Below are 11,966 nucleotides of genomic sequence, written 5' to 3'. Positions count from 1 at the left end.
AGAGAGAGAGAGAGAGAGAGAGAGAGAGAGAGAGAGAGAGAGAGAGAGAGAGAAACAGGCAAACACTGGCACACATAAAAAATAAACCTAAAAACTTTTTCAAAGAGTTTTTAAAACAAATATGAAAAATGAATTTTGTTACCCTAAATTACCTATATCTTTTCATTAAAAAGTTACAAAATGTCACTTTTTATACACACTTCAAGGCTAGTTTCTTATATTGGTAAATTTCAAAGAAATACAGAAACAATAGAACTGTGTGTACTTCATCAACGTCAGAACTGCTCCATATATATATATATATCTGTGTAACAAAGGCAGCATACATAACTACAAACAGGCTGACAGCTCAACTAAAGAACTAAGTCTAGCAGGTATCTCTGGGTCAGCCATTTTTGTATGTATGTGGGGGTGTCATGTACAATAGGAGCAAAAAGGAATTAATATTATTCCAAGCACCCAGATCTCACACTCGATTCTGTAATAACAATTCCAAGAGCATATCTGGAGCCCTGTCAAATGACAGGGCCAATCACTCCCTGTAGGAGTTCACTTTTTTATGAGGAGAAAAGCATTTTACTTACTCTGGTCAGCATAGTTTTTTGCTTTGAGTTCAAGTTGTCTTGTTTGAGATTCTAGAGACTCCACTCGCATCTGTAAATCCTTTTTTTCCTGTTCTTGAGAGTCTTCAAATTCAATGAATTTCTAATAAAGAAGAATATACATTTTCACTATTGAAATGAACTCTATATTTTTTCAATACCTGTTTTTCAAAAATAATAAACAGGGGCTGGAGAGATGCCTTAAGGTTAAGAGCACTGCTGCTCTTCGAGAGGACCCCAGTTCTGGTTCTAGTACCCACATGGCAGCTTACATCCTTCTGCAACTTCAGTCCTGGGGATCTGACACCCTCTTCTAGCCTCCAAAGATACCAGGTACACATGTGGTATACAGACACACTTGCATGCAAAAATCTCAACAGAACTGACAACAAGCAAGAGCTGACAATATGGCTCAGTAAAGGAATCTGCCACCAAGCCTGATGACCGCAATTTTATTTTCAGGACCCGCAAGGTAGAAAGAGAAAACTGACTCCGAAACTAACTCCTTTGCCCTGTCCATGCATGCCATCATACATTAAAAAAAAACTTTAATTAATTATATACATTTAAATATTAAACATTAAACATTAAATGCATATTAAATATATTAGTATCTTAAAAATCATGAAACTAGGTTAATTTTAAGCTTCTCTAATATTATAACAAAAACCTCAAATACAGAATTTAGTAGTAAGTTGTTATCACTTTACATTCTCCAAAGAGATTTTATATATATATATATATATATATATACACACACACACACACACACACATATATATATATATATATATATATATATATATATATATATATCCCACTACAATTAAATCTTTTAGCATACTTGCATATTCATTTTGAGTTGAAAATAAATTTTTTTTTTAAAGATTTATTTATTATTATATCTAAGTACACTGTAGCTATCTTCAGATGCACCAGAAGAGGGCATCAGATCTCATTACGGATGGTTGTGAGCCACCATGTGGTTGCTGGGATTTGAACTCAGGACCTTTGGAAGAGCAGTCGGTGCTCTTAACCACTGAGCCATTTCTCCAGCCCGAAAACAAATCTTTAATCCATAGTATGTGCAGAAGAGACAAAAGAATAACAAAATAGTATTTGTTGAGTGATTGTTTAACAAGTGATACTGGAGTTGGAGTGTATCTGGCTCCATGAGCTTGTGCCTGCCTAGCATGTAGGAGGCAGGGGTTCTATTTCCAGTGCTGCCAAATAAGTAAATAAATAAGATCAGCAATTAGTAATTGTGTGCATTTACCTAATGGTGTAGGTTTAAATTCAAGAAAGAACCTGGGCTAGGAATATTACTACCAACCAAATATAATTTTTTTTTCGAGGCAGGGTTTCTCTGTATAGCCCTGGCTGTCCTGAAACTCAAGTCTGTAGACCAGGCTGGCCAAATACAATTTTTAAAAAGGCTGGTTAAATGAAACTATTAAGTCTCTATTTTAATCATTACATCAGCTGCATCTACCAACTGCGTTCTTTTTTCTCTCTGGCTTCCCTCATTTCCCTCCTAGCTCTGGTTGCTCTTTCTCGGTGCTCTTTACTAGCTGATCCTCAATTTTTACACTGAAGTTCTCCTTCATTGAACACATTTTCAGTTCTTTTTTGTTTGTTTGTTTCTTTGTTAAATTTTTAAAAATGTATTCATGTATGTGCACACGCGTGTAACTCACTGCATGCATGTTGGAGGTTTGAAGACAATCTTGTAGAGTCTGTTCTCTCCTTACACTTTTAGATGGATTTGAGACATGTACTTTAGACACCCAGCTTGCCCTGCTAGGAAGCAATGCCTTTATCTTTTTTTTATGATTTATTTTTATTTTATGTTCATTGGTGTTCTGCCTGCTTGTATGTATGTGTGAGGGTGTCAGATCCCCTGGAACTGGAGTTAAGAGACAGTTATGGCCTGCCATGTGTGTACTGGGAATTGAACCCAGAACCTTTGGAAGAGCAGCCAGTGCTTTTAACCCCTGAGGCATCTCTCTCTCCAGTCTCTGCCCTCCACCCAATCCCATACACACTTAGCTATCTTAATAGCCCTTTAAATTATTTTTTGAAGGAAGACCTTAGTATGTTGTCAAAGTAGCCTAAAGTTCACAATCCCCCTGCCTCAGCCTCCCCGACAAATAGGTAAGATTACAATGCCATAGCAACTGGCTTCCTCCTTGTTCACTCTGTAGGCGTGTGCTTGTGTGTGTTTGTGTTCATCAAATGTGAGGGCATATGCACCCGTGGAAGTCAGAGGACAACTTCAGGTATTGTCAGGATGTCTTTTTGATGTTCACTCTGCTTGTGACCAGCTAGCTGGCCCACAAGACTCCAGTGTGTCTCCTGTGTGGGAACCGTCTCACTATAGGAACACTGGGATTGCCAACCTGTACTCCTTACCTGGGTCTTACATGGGCTCCTAGGATTCTAACTCAGATCCTTACATTCATGCAGCAACCTCTTTACCAGTCAGCCATCTTTACCAGTCACCCTTCATTTACTCTGTCAGCTCAACTATTTCCATTGCTTGAAATAATAACTATGCTGACAACTTCCAATTTTCTATCTTTAGTCCAAACCTGAACTTCAAATTTGCATGTCCACAGTCTTCTTACTGGGCAACATAATTTGGATTCTAATAAGCACCTTAAACTAAGCTTGTTGAAACCTGATCCTCTCCAGGTCTCTGGTTCACTAAATGACTGTCCAAGTCTAAATCAAGTCTGGGATCAAATTTGACTCTTCTCTAGTGGCTCTTATCAGGTCTATCAGCAAATCTATCTCATATCTGAGCACCTTTCATTCTCTCTACCACAACCTGATCTGGGCCACCAATATCTATTGTATGAATTCTTGTGATAGAATTCATCTCCTAAACGATCTCTTCCCTTTCACCCTGACCCTCTAAAATGCAATAGTTAAGAAAATCCTTTCAAAGGATATCCATATTTTCTCCTCTTCTCCAGACTAGATACTTTATCTACCACAGCCCTTACAATGGGCGTCCTGGAACCCACACAATCTTTTCCCACCATCCTTCTACTTGTTTGATACCAAGCTCCTTTTGAGAGCCTACAGTACTCTGAGACTTAAGGAGTAAGCCCTGGCACTTATTCCCTGCTATTTGAGATTCTCTCCCCTGGGTAACCATTGACTTGCTCCCTCTTCACTTGCCTTCATGCCTTTGTTCAAACATCACCTTCCTAGTGAGACCTTCCTTATTCTCCTATCTTCCCTCCTTACTCTTTTTCAGAGCAATTATCCCCATAACCCAGTATTTTAATAGTCATATTAAAATACTATTTTAATAATTTATCTTATTTACTATGTGCCTGTCCTTGCCACAATGCAGGCATCATAAGGGCATTGTTTTATGTACTTATGTAACCCTAGTAGGAAAAGTGTTTCAGAAAACAAGTTCTAAAATGTTTGTAATACAAATAAATCAGTAACTAATGTTTCAAAGTAAAAGCTGAAATTTACGTAGAAAACTTTATACATTACAAAGAGAAGCCTTATGATTTACCAGCTGAGGAGTATAGTTCAATGGTAGAGCACTTTCCACAGAACTGACCAAAAACAAAAAAGTCAAAGAACCACAAAATTGGGGAAAGGGAGAATGAAGTTTCACCCAATACAGCCTTCTCCATCCTCTCACTAATTCCCCAGCACTTCCCTCCTGTTTTCCTGACACATCAGCAGATGTGCAGGTCAGTCCACATTCTGCTGCACAGAGAATGTGGGATTCTAAGTTTCTTCCCCCCATACCATTCCTTCTTTCCCCATCACCTCTCCCTCTGAATCTCTTCCTCTTCCCTCATAGCCCCCCTTATATTTTCATGGATAACAAGGTATTTGTCTCTGTGACCCTATCTTACTACACTTAACATGATCTTCGATTTATTTATTTATTATATGTAATTACACTGTAGCTGTCTTCAGACACTCCAGAAGAGGGCGTCAGATCTTGTTACAGATGGTTATGAGCCACCATGTATGTGGTTGCTGGGATTTGAACTCTGGACCTTCAGAAGAGCAGTCGGGTGCTCTTACCCACTGAGCCATCTCACCAGCCCCTTTTCTTATTTTTTTATTTTGTTTGTTTGAGACGAGACTCATTGTGTAGCCCTTGATGACACAGAACTACTGTATAGTTCAAGCTGGCCTCAAATTTGAGGCAGTTCTATTGCTTTAGCATTGCAAGTGCCAAGACTTTAAACACAAACTACCAGGGCCGGGTGTGGTGGCGCACGCCTTTAATCCCAGCACTTGGGAGGCAGAGGCAGGTGGATTTCTGAGTTCGAGGCCAGCCTGGTCTACCAAGTGAGTACCAGGACAGCCAGGGCTATACAGAGAAACCCTGTCTCGAAAAACCACACACACAAAAAAAAAAATAAACACAAACTACCACACCTAACTCAAGCTTTCCAATTACTACAGAAAACAGTTTCTGTCTATACACAAAGTTTTCCTGTGGGAAAATTTCTCTCCCTATTTCATGCTAATTCTCTTCAGTCTATGTAATCTGATGGGTGATGACTCAATCTCCCTAGGGAGAGATGAAGCATACTGTTCAGAGTCCTTTCTGGGATAATGGTCAATCAATCATTAGGAAAAATACTACCTGCTTTGTTTTTTAAAACATTATTGTTGGTGGTGGTGGTGGTGGTGGCGGTGGTATGTGTGCATGTGTGTACATGCACATGTGTGTGATGTGTTGGAGAGGGAGCTCAGATGTGTCACAAAATGCAGAGACCAAAAAACTTTGTGGAATCAATTCTTTCCTTCTACTTTTTCATAGATTATAGAGATCAAATTCAGGTTATAAGACTTATGCAGCAAGTGATAAGCCATCTCACCAACCCTGTGGCTATGTTTATTATAACTTGTATATAACAGCATTTGTGTGCAAAGTAAGAGTTTAGCACCATTACTGTAATCCAGGCTTTTGTCATTGTTTGTTGTTTAGAAATAGGAGCTCAGGCTGTCTTGGACTTCGCCATCTGCCTGCGTGCACCTTTGGACTCTTGGGATTATAGGTGTATGCTACCTTACCTGGCAACCAGAGATATTTTAAAAAAGAAACAACCCTAAATGGATACTTCTATAAAGGGCCTTCATAACTGATTTAACATGAATTACTACCAGTATACTGGCATGTTTATAGAGTTGGTCACTTAGCTAGTAGCATCGGAACAATCATGGTGAAGTTAGAGAACTAACAAAATTAGGGTGGGATTTTTTTTTTTAATCAAAATAATAAGATTTTAAAAGATGCAGTTTTTCTAATTCTAAATGACTTCACCTCTGGAAATTCTGGCTATTCACCCCACCATAAATACTGTTGGTTGAATACTTCCAAAATGTTATAGCATAAATCCCTCTCCCTATTCCTCTCTACTTCCGTCTTTCTCATATACTCTTTTAAGCAGACAGTAAAAGCCTGTGAATGGGAATTCTCAATATGTAAAATAAATAAATTCTCACTAGATACTCTTCTTCATCTTAACAGCTACCAGACCAGCAACAATATTGATGGAACTTCAGACAGAAATCTCCTGGGAGCAACTAGACACTGCTTTAAAAAAAAAAAAAAAGTAATAGACAATACCAACTTATGTCAGGATCTCAAAAAGAATCAGCTCTCTGATGAAGCAAAATGCCTCTACGTCCAGATGGCTTCTAGGGGCTGTTTCGCCCTACTGTTCTAGATAAAAACAAATGGGTTCTTTGAAAAGGCAAACTCCTCGGAGACTGCTGCTCTCTGGAGTAAGACACAGGAGGCCAACAAAGGTTGGAGAGCCCTTTAAATAGAATTTTGAATATAGCAATTGTCTAAAAACTTAGCACCACCAAATAACAGGCTTTCTTGCTGCCAGACGTCCTCCAAGATAAACACCCTTACTTATTGTGAAGGGAAAAGAAATTATTTCCATTATATAATCATTATTTATTTTTAGTTAAATGTACTTACTTTTCAATGAAGCTTGTTCTATGAAATAAGAAAGAACTCAAGGTCATAAAAGTAAGATAGGAAGGACACCCCCAAATCTAAATGTCAAAAAATTGTTAATAAGTTATTTACCTCAAAAAATAGTGTAAAAAATCAGGTTTATATCAGGCATGGTGGTTTATGTCTATAATTCTAACAGAAGATTAGAAATTCAAAGTCATTTTCAGCTACAAAGTACTTTCCACACAGGGACATCCTATCTCTCTCTCTCTCTCCCTCTCCCCCATCTCTGACAGACAGACAGACAGACAGACAGACACACACACACACACACACACACACACACACTAGCAAAACAGCTGTGGTGCTGCTATACACCTGTAACCCCGGGATTTAGGAGGCAGCGACAGGAAAGTCATATGTTCTAAGCCCTAACAATGGAATCCCAATCCCTAGGACCCACAAGGTGAAAAGCAGCCAGAGAGTTGTGCGCTGACCACCACATTTGTACTTGGCATGTGCACACCCATACACATGTCATAATAAATGCAATAACAAAAAAAAATTAAATAAAGCAGGTGGTGGTAGTGTACACCTTTAGTCCGAGCATTCAGAAGGCAGAGGCAGATGGATTGAATTTCAGGCCAGCCTGGTCTACAGAGTAAGTTCTATGATAGCCAGGGCTACACAGAGACCCCCTTATCTTAAAAAACCAAAACCAGGGCTAGAGAGATGGCTCAGTGGTTAAGAGCACCAACTGCTCTTCCAGAGGTCCTGAGTTCAATTCCCAGCAATCACATGACCACATGGTGGCTCACAACCATCTGTAATGGGATCTGATGTCCTCTTCTGGTGTGTGTGAACAATGGTGTACTCATATACATAAATAAATCTTTAAAAAAAAAAAAAAGAAAGAAAGAAAAGAAAAAAGAAAAAAACAAAACAAAACAAGATGAAAAGTATGTTGAAGTTAGCAAGGCATGGTGCACACGCCTTTAATCCCAGCACTCTGGAGGCAGATGCAAGTAGATCTCTGAGTTTAAGGACAACCTAGTCACATAGTGAGATCCAGGACAGCTGAGGCTGAATAGTGAGACCCTGTCTATAAGAAAAAAGCAAAAACAAACAAAAAACAGAACAAAAACAAAACAAGCAAAGAAAGAGATAGAGATAATTAACCATTATCAGACACTTGAAACTATAACCTGAAAAAAAAAAGAGAGAGAGCAAAAATAGCCAGGTGTGGTAGCGCACGCCTTTGAACCCAGAACTCGGGAGGCAGAGGCAGGCAGATTTTTGAGTTCAAGGCCAGCCTGGACTACAGAGTGAGTTCCAGGACAGCCAGGGCTACACAGAGATACACTGGAGAGAGAGAGAGAGAGAGAGAGAGGAGAGAGAGAGAGAGAGAAACTATTATTAGAAGGGGAACAGAGGAGATTTTGAGGAAAACAGATGAAGCAGAAGAGAATGAAAACTATAATTTATACCGTCAGAGGCAGAGAAAAGTCACTGCTCCCATAGAGCCACAGGGGGCTATTTTTAAAAGAGAGAAGGAGAAAGAAAAAAAAGTATGAGGTTCCAAAAATCTAAAAGTATAAAGAAGTACCAAACACTTTCTTTTTTAAAAGACTATACCTTGGGGTAGCCAGTAGATAAAAGAAAACACTCTGCCAGGCGTGGTGGCGCACGCCTTTTGTCCCAGTACTCGGGAGGCAGAAGCAGGCGGATTTCTGAGTTTGAGGTCAGCCTGGTCTACAAAGTGAGTTCCAGGACAGCCAGGGCTATACAGAGAAACCCTGTCTTGAAAAACCAAAAGAAGAAAAAAAAAAAAAAAGAAAACAATCCTCTGTAAGAAAACCTAGCTGAAGGAAAATAAATTAGAAATAGAACCACTTCCCAACTCTCAATAAACTAATAGTAAATACTTGGTTACTCTTCAGATTTTGCTGGCTGTCTCATGAACACTTTCACAGTCAATCTTTTAAACCAGACTTTCCGATGCTTCTCACCTGAACGATGATCTTCATGGACTATTATAAAGGTCACAAAGAGCATAATTCAGGCTCTTCAAAAAGACAGAGAAAGAGGCTGGCAGAGGCACAGAGAGACAGAGATGGAGGCATAAAATAAAAGAATGGAACACTTGATTACCAGCTTATACAAAACAGTCAGGAATATCATCATGCAGCTTTAGTCTCAGCACTCAGAGGCAGGTAGATCTCTGTGAGTTCAAGATCAGCCTGGTCTACATCACTAACTCCAAGCAAGCCTAGGCTAACATAAAGAGACCCTATCTCAACCCCCAACCCCACCACCAAAAACAATCTCCGAAATTCAAAACTAGCCATGTACATTCAGGTATGGTTGCTACCAACTGAGCATATAAAACTGAATAAAAAGTTCACTGAAAAATGGAATTAATCAGTAAATGTGAGAAAATATATTCAACTAAAGTAGGGACTTAGGGAAAGCACATCAAACCAAGAAGAACTTAACATACAACAGATAGCAACAGAAACCAAAGTCTGAGAATGACAAATGGTGACAAAGTGGAGGAAAATAAGAACTCGATTAAACTTTTTTCAAATGCTTGTATTATGTGGGTGGGTGTTTTGCATACATGTATGTTTGTGCACTGTGTGTCTGATGACAAAGAATGTTAGATACCCTTAGAATTGGAGTTACAGGAGAGATAAAAAGTCAAAAGACTTATGGAAAAACTTTTTGGAAGTTTTAGCATAACTTGGCAGCAACAGTTAGTGACAAAAATTTGAATGCACAAAGAGAACTGTAAATGAGCTTAGTCTTAGCAATTTGACCTTTAGATATTTATCCATTTAGCCAACAAACACTTTTTAAGTGCCCACTGAATGCCCAGTTTGGTGGAAGAATAAAAGCAACAGGTTAGTCTGATATGATAGGTGAGGTTAAGAAAAGGAAGGGACACTTGGTTATGGGAGGGAATGAAACACCATAACCCATACTTAGGTGTTCATAAACGGCAATCCAGAATTGCATCTTAAACAACAAATCAGTCCATAGGTAAAACTGGGTTGGCAGGATAACTCAGCGGGTAAAGTTTCCTGCTGCTTTAAGCCTGACTGAGTTTAATCCCAGGAATGCATGTGGTAGGAAAGAACAGATTCCCAAAAGCTGCCTTCTAGCTGGGCAGTGGTGGCGCATGCCTTTAACCCCAGCACTTGGAAGGCAGGGGCAGTAGGATTTCTGAGTTCGAGGCCAGCCTGGTCTACAGAGTGAGTTCCAGAACAGCCAGGGCTACACAGAGAAACCCTGTCTTGAAAAACAAAACACACACACAAAAAAAAAACCGCCTTCTGACTGCCCCATGCACAATGACAAGTGCACGCCCCCCCCAACAATAAATAAATATAATTTTTTAAAAACTATAAGAAGCATGTTTTTATTAAGGCCAGGAATGAATACAAAATATTTAGTGTGGCTCAAAATGGACAGCTGAAACTCACAAAATAGGGATATCTACACTCAAAGCCTTCTACTTAGAAACAAGCCATTTCAAGAAACAGCTAGAGACACTAAGTGTGAAGATTATCTGGTCAGATTTCCTTGGTTTTCTATCTTCAGTACTGCAATTGATCCCAAGGTATGGCACGAGACCTCCGAACTACACACTAGTCCCAGACTTCCATTTTGGAGAAATGGAAACTTTATAGGTTGCCAAAACTAGAAAGAAAAATTAGGCCTTCATTCAGAAATGCTCAGCACTTCCTCTGTGCCAGTTGTGGAGAGTGGTGGATACCACAGTTTCCTTTCAAGGAGTGACATGAGAGTGAGAGATCGACAGCCTATAGCATGATGATAGAAACCGACTCGGAAAGAGAGACTTAGATACAAAGGAAAGTCAGCACCATGCATGCTTGTAGCTATTTGAGAGGCTAAAGCAGGTAAATGAGCTCAGGAATTTAAGACCAATTTAGGCAATATGCCACCCCTCCCCCTCCCCCCTCCAAAAAAGGAAAAATGCGGCAGAAAAAGAAAGTACAAGTGCATGGAAAATGAAGACAGAATTTCAGGTCTGCTGCTACAACCTTGTTGAAAAAAATAAAACTAATAAACTAACTAAAAAGGATAATAATGATAACTAGAAGTGAGGGAGAGCCATGGAAGATGGTCAGAGAACAAGACAGAGAACAAGGGAAGCAGACTTTGTGGGGTAAGTTCATTTTAAAACATGTTAGAGGGGGCTGGTGAGATGGCTCAGCGGGTAAGAGCATTGACTGCTCTTCCAAAGGTCCCGAGTTCAAATCCCAGCAACGATATGGTGGCTCACAACCATCTGTAACAAGATCTGATGCCCTCTTCTGGAGTGTCTGAAGTCAGCTACAGTGTACTTACATATAATAAATAAATAAATCTTTAAAAAAAAAAAAAAAACATGAGAGAAAACATTCTTCACATCCAATAGGTAATGTGAAATCTCTAGAGAGAGAAGAAGGGAACCACTGTATCCCTACCAAGAGCAAAAGTATCAAGACAAGTGTGTGTTAAATCAAAGACATCTCCATATGGAATAATGAACAATGTTAACTAAACCCATGGGAATGGAGAGTATCAGCTACAGGTATGCATAGTGACAAATAAAAAGTCAGACAAGAGAAAAACAAAAGAAGCAGACACCAATATAAATATGGGAAATTCAGAGGTCAGATAGCAAATTGGTAGAGAGCGGATTACAAGAGCTCTCCAAATCATACAGCTTGCATAGAAGCCCTCAATTTAATTCTCAGCTCTGCAAAACATTTATTGGAAAGAGTTGCCAAAAGTTGCACATTGCTCGGAAGTCAAGTTTAGAAAGGAATATGGCTAAAAGTAGAAAAAAATCAATTTATGAAAATAATATACTTTTCAATTTTTTTCTAGAATCAGGTAGAGAAATTCTAAATGTAAATGTTAAAAGCTTCAGACTTAAATATTTATTCTTGTGAATCTAGTTGCCTCCTGCATCAACTTAACCTTCTTTATAAGCTTGTTCCATTTAACATGCCTGCTTCTTTATTCTATCACCCTGTTAATAACTTCCTGAACAGCTTCTACAATAATCTGCAATCTACAGTTTTTATTTACTTTCTTCTCCTTTTTAAGGTGGTAGGTGGGGTCTAATTACATAGCTTATATTTCATAGTCTGGAACCCATGACTCTGTAGCCTGAGTACAGGCAGCTACCACACTAGCTAAACTCCTCCCTTTTTCCCTCCTTATTCTCTTGCTCTCCTCTCTCTCATACTGGGAATCAAACCCAGGGCCCAGTCCTGTGCATATTAATCAACCACTCAACCACTACTACTCATTGAGAAAAATTGAGAAAAAAGCACAAACTAGTTAAGTCTCTCTCTCTCTCTCTCCCCTCCCTCTCCTCTCTC

At 39.2% G+C, this 11,966-nt stretch overlaps 1 protein-coding gene across 10 annotated transcripts in view; it reads right to left on the bottom strand.

Moving 5' to 3' along the window:
• Spag9 (sperm associated antigen 9) overlaps positions 1–11,966 on the bottom strand; it is a 132,020-nt gene that overhangs the window by 109,681 nt on the left and 10,373 nt on the right. For 9 of the 10 annotated variants that reach the window (XM_029545946.1, XM_029545949.1, XM_029545947.1 and 6 more), the window contains exon 2: positions 585–705. In XM_029545946.1, the coding sequence (XP_029401806.1) occupies positions 585–705 (121 nt within the window). Of the gene's footprint in view, positions 1–584; positions 706–11,966 lie in introns of those variants that run through there. The other variant, XM_021211663.2, reaches the window with a different exon arrangement.

Source organism: Mus pahari, chromosome 14 (assembly GCF_900095145.1).
Source record: "Mus pahari chromosome 14, PAHARI_EIJ_v1.1, whole genome shotgun sequence".
Classification (NCBI taxonomy): domain Eukaryota; kingdom Metazoa; phylum Chordata; class Mammalia; order Rodentia; family Muridae; genus Mus; species Mus pahari.
This window is presented reverse-complemented; position numbering and strand designations above follow the sequence as displayed.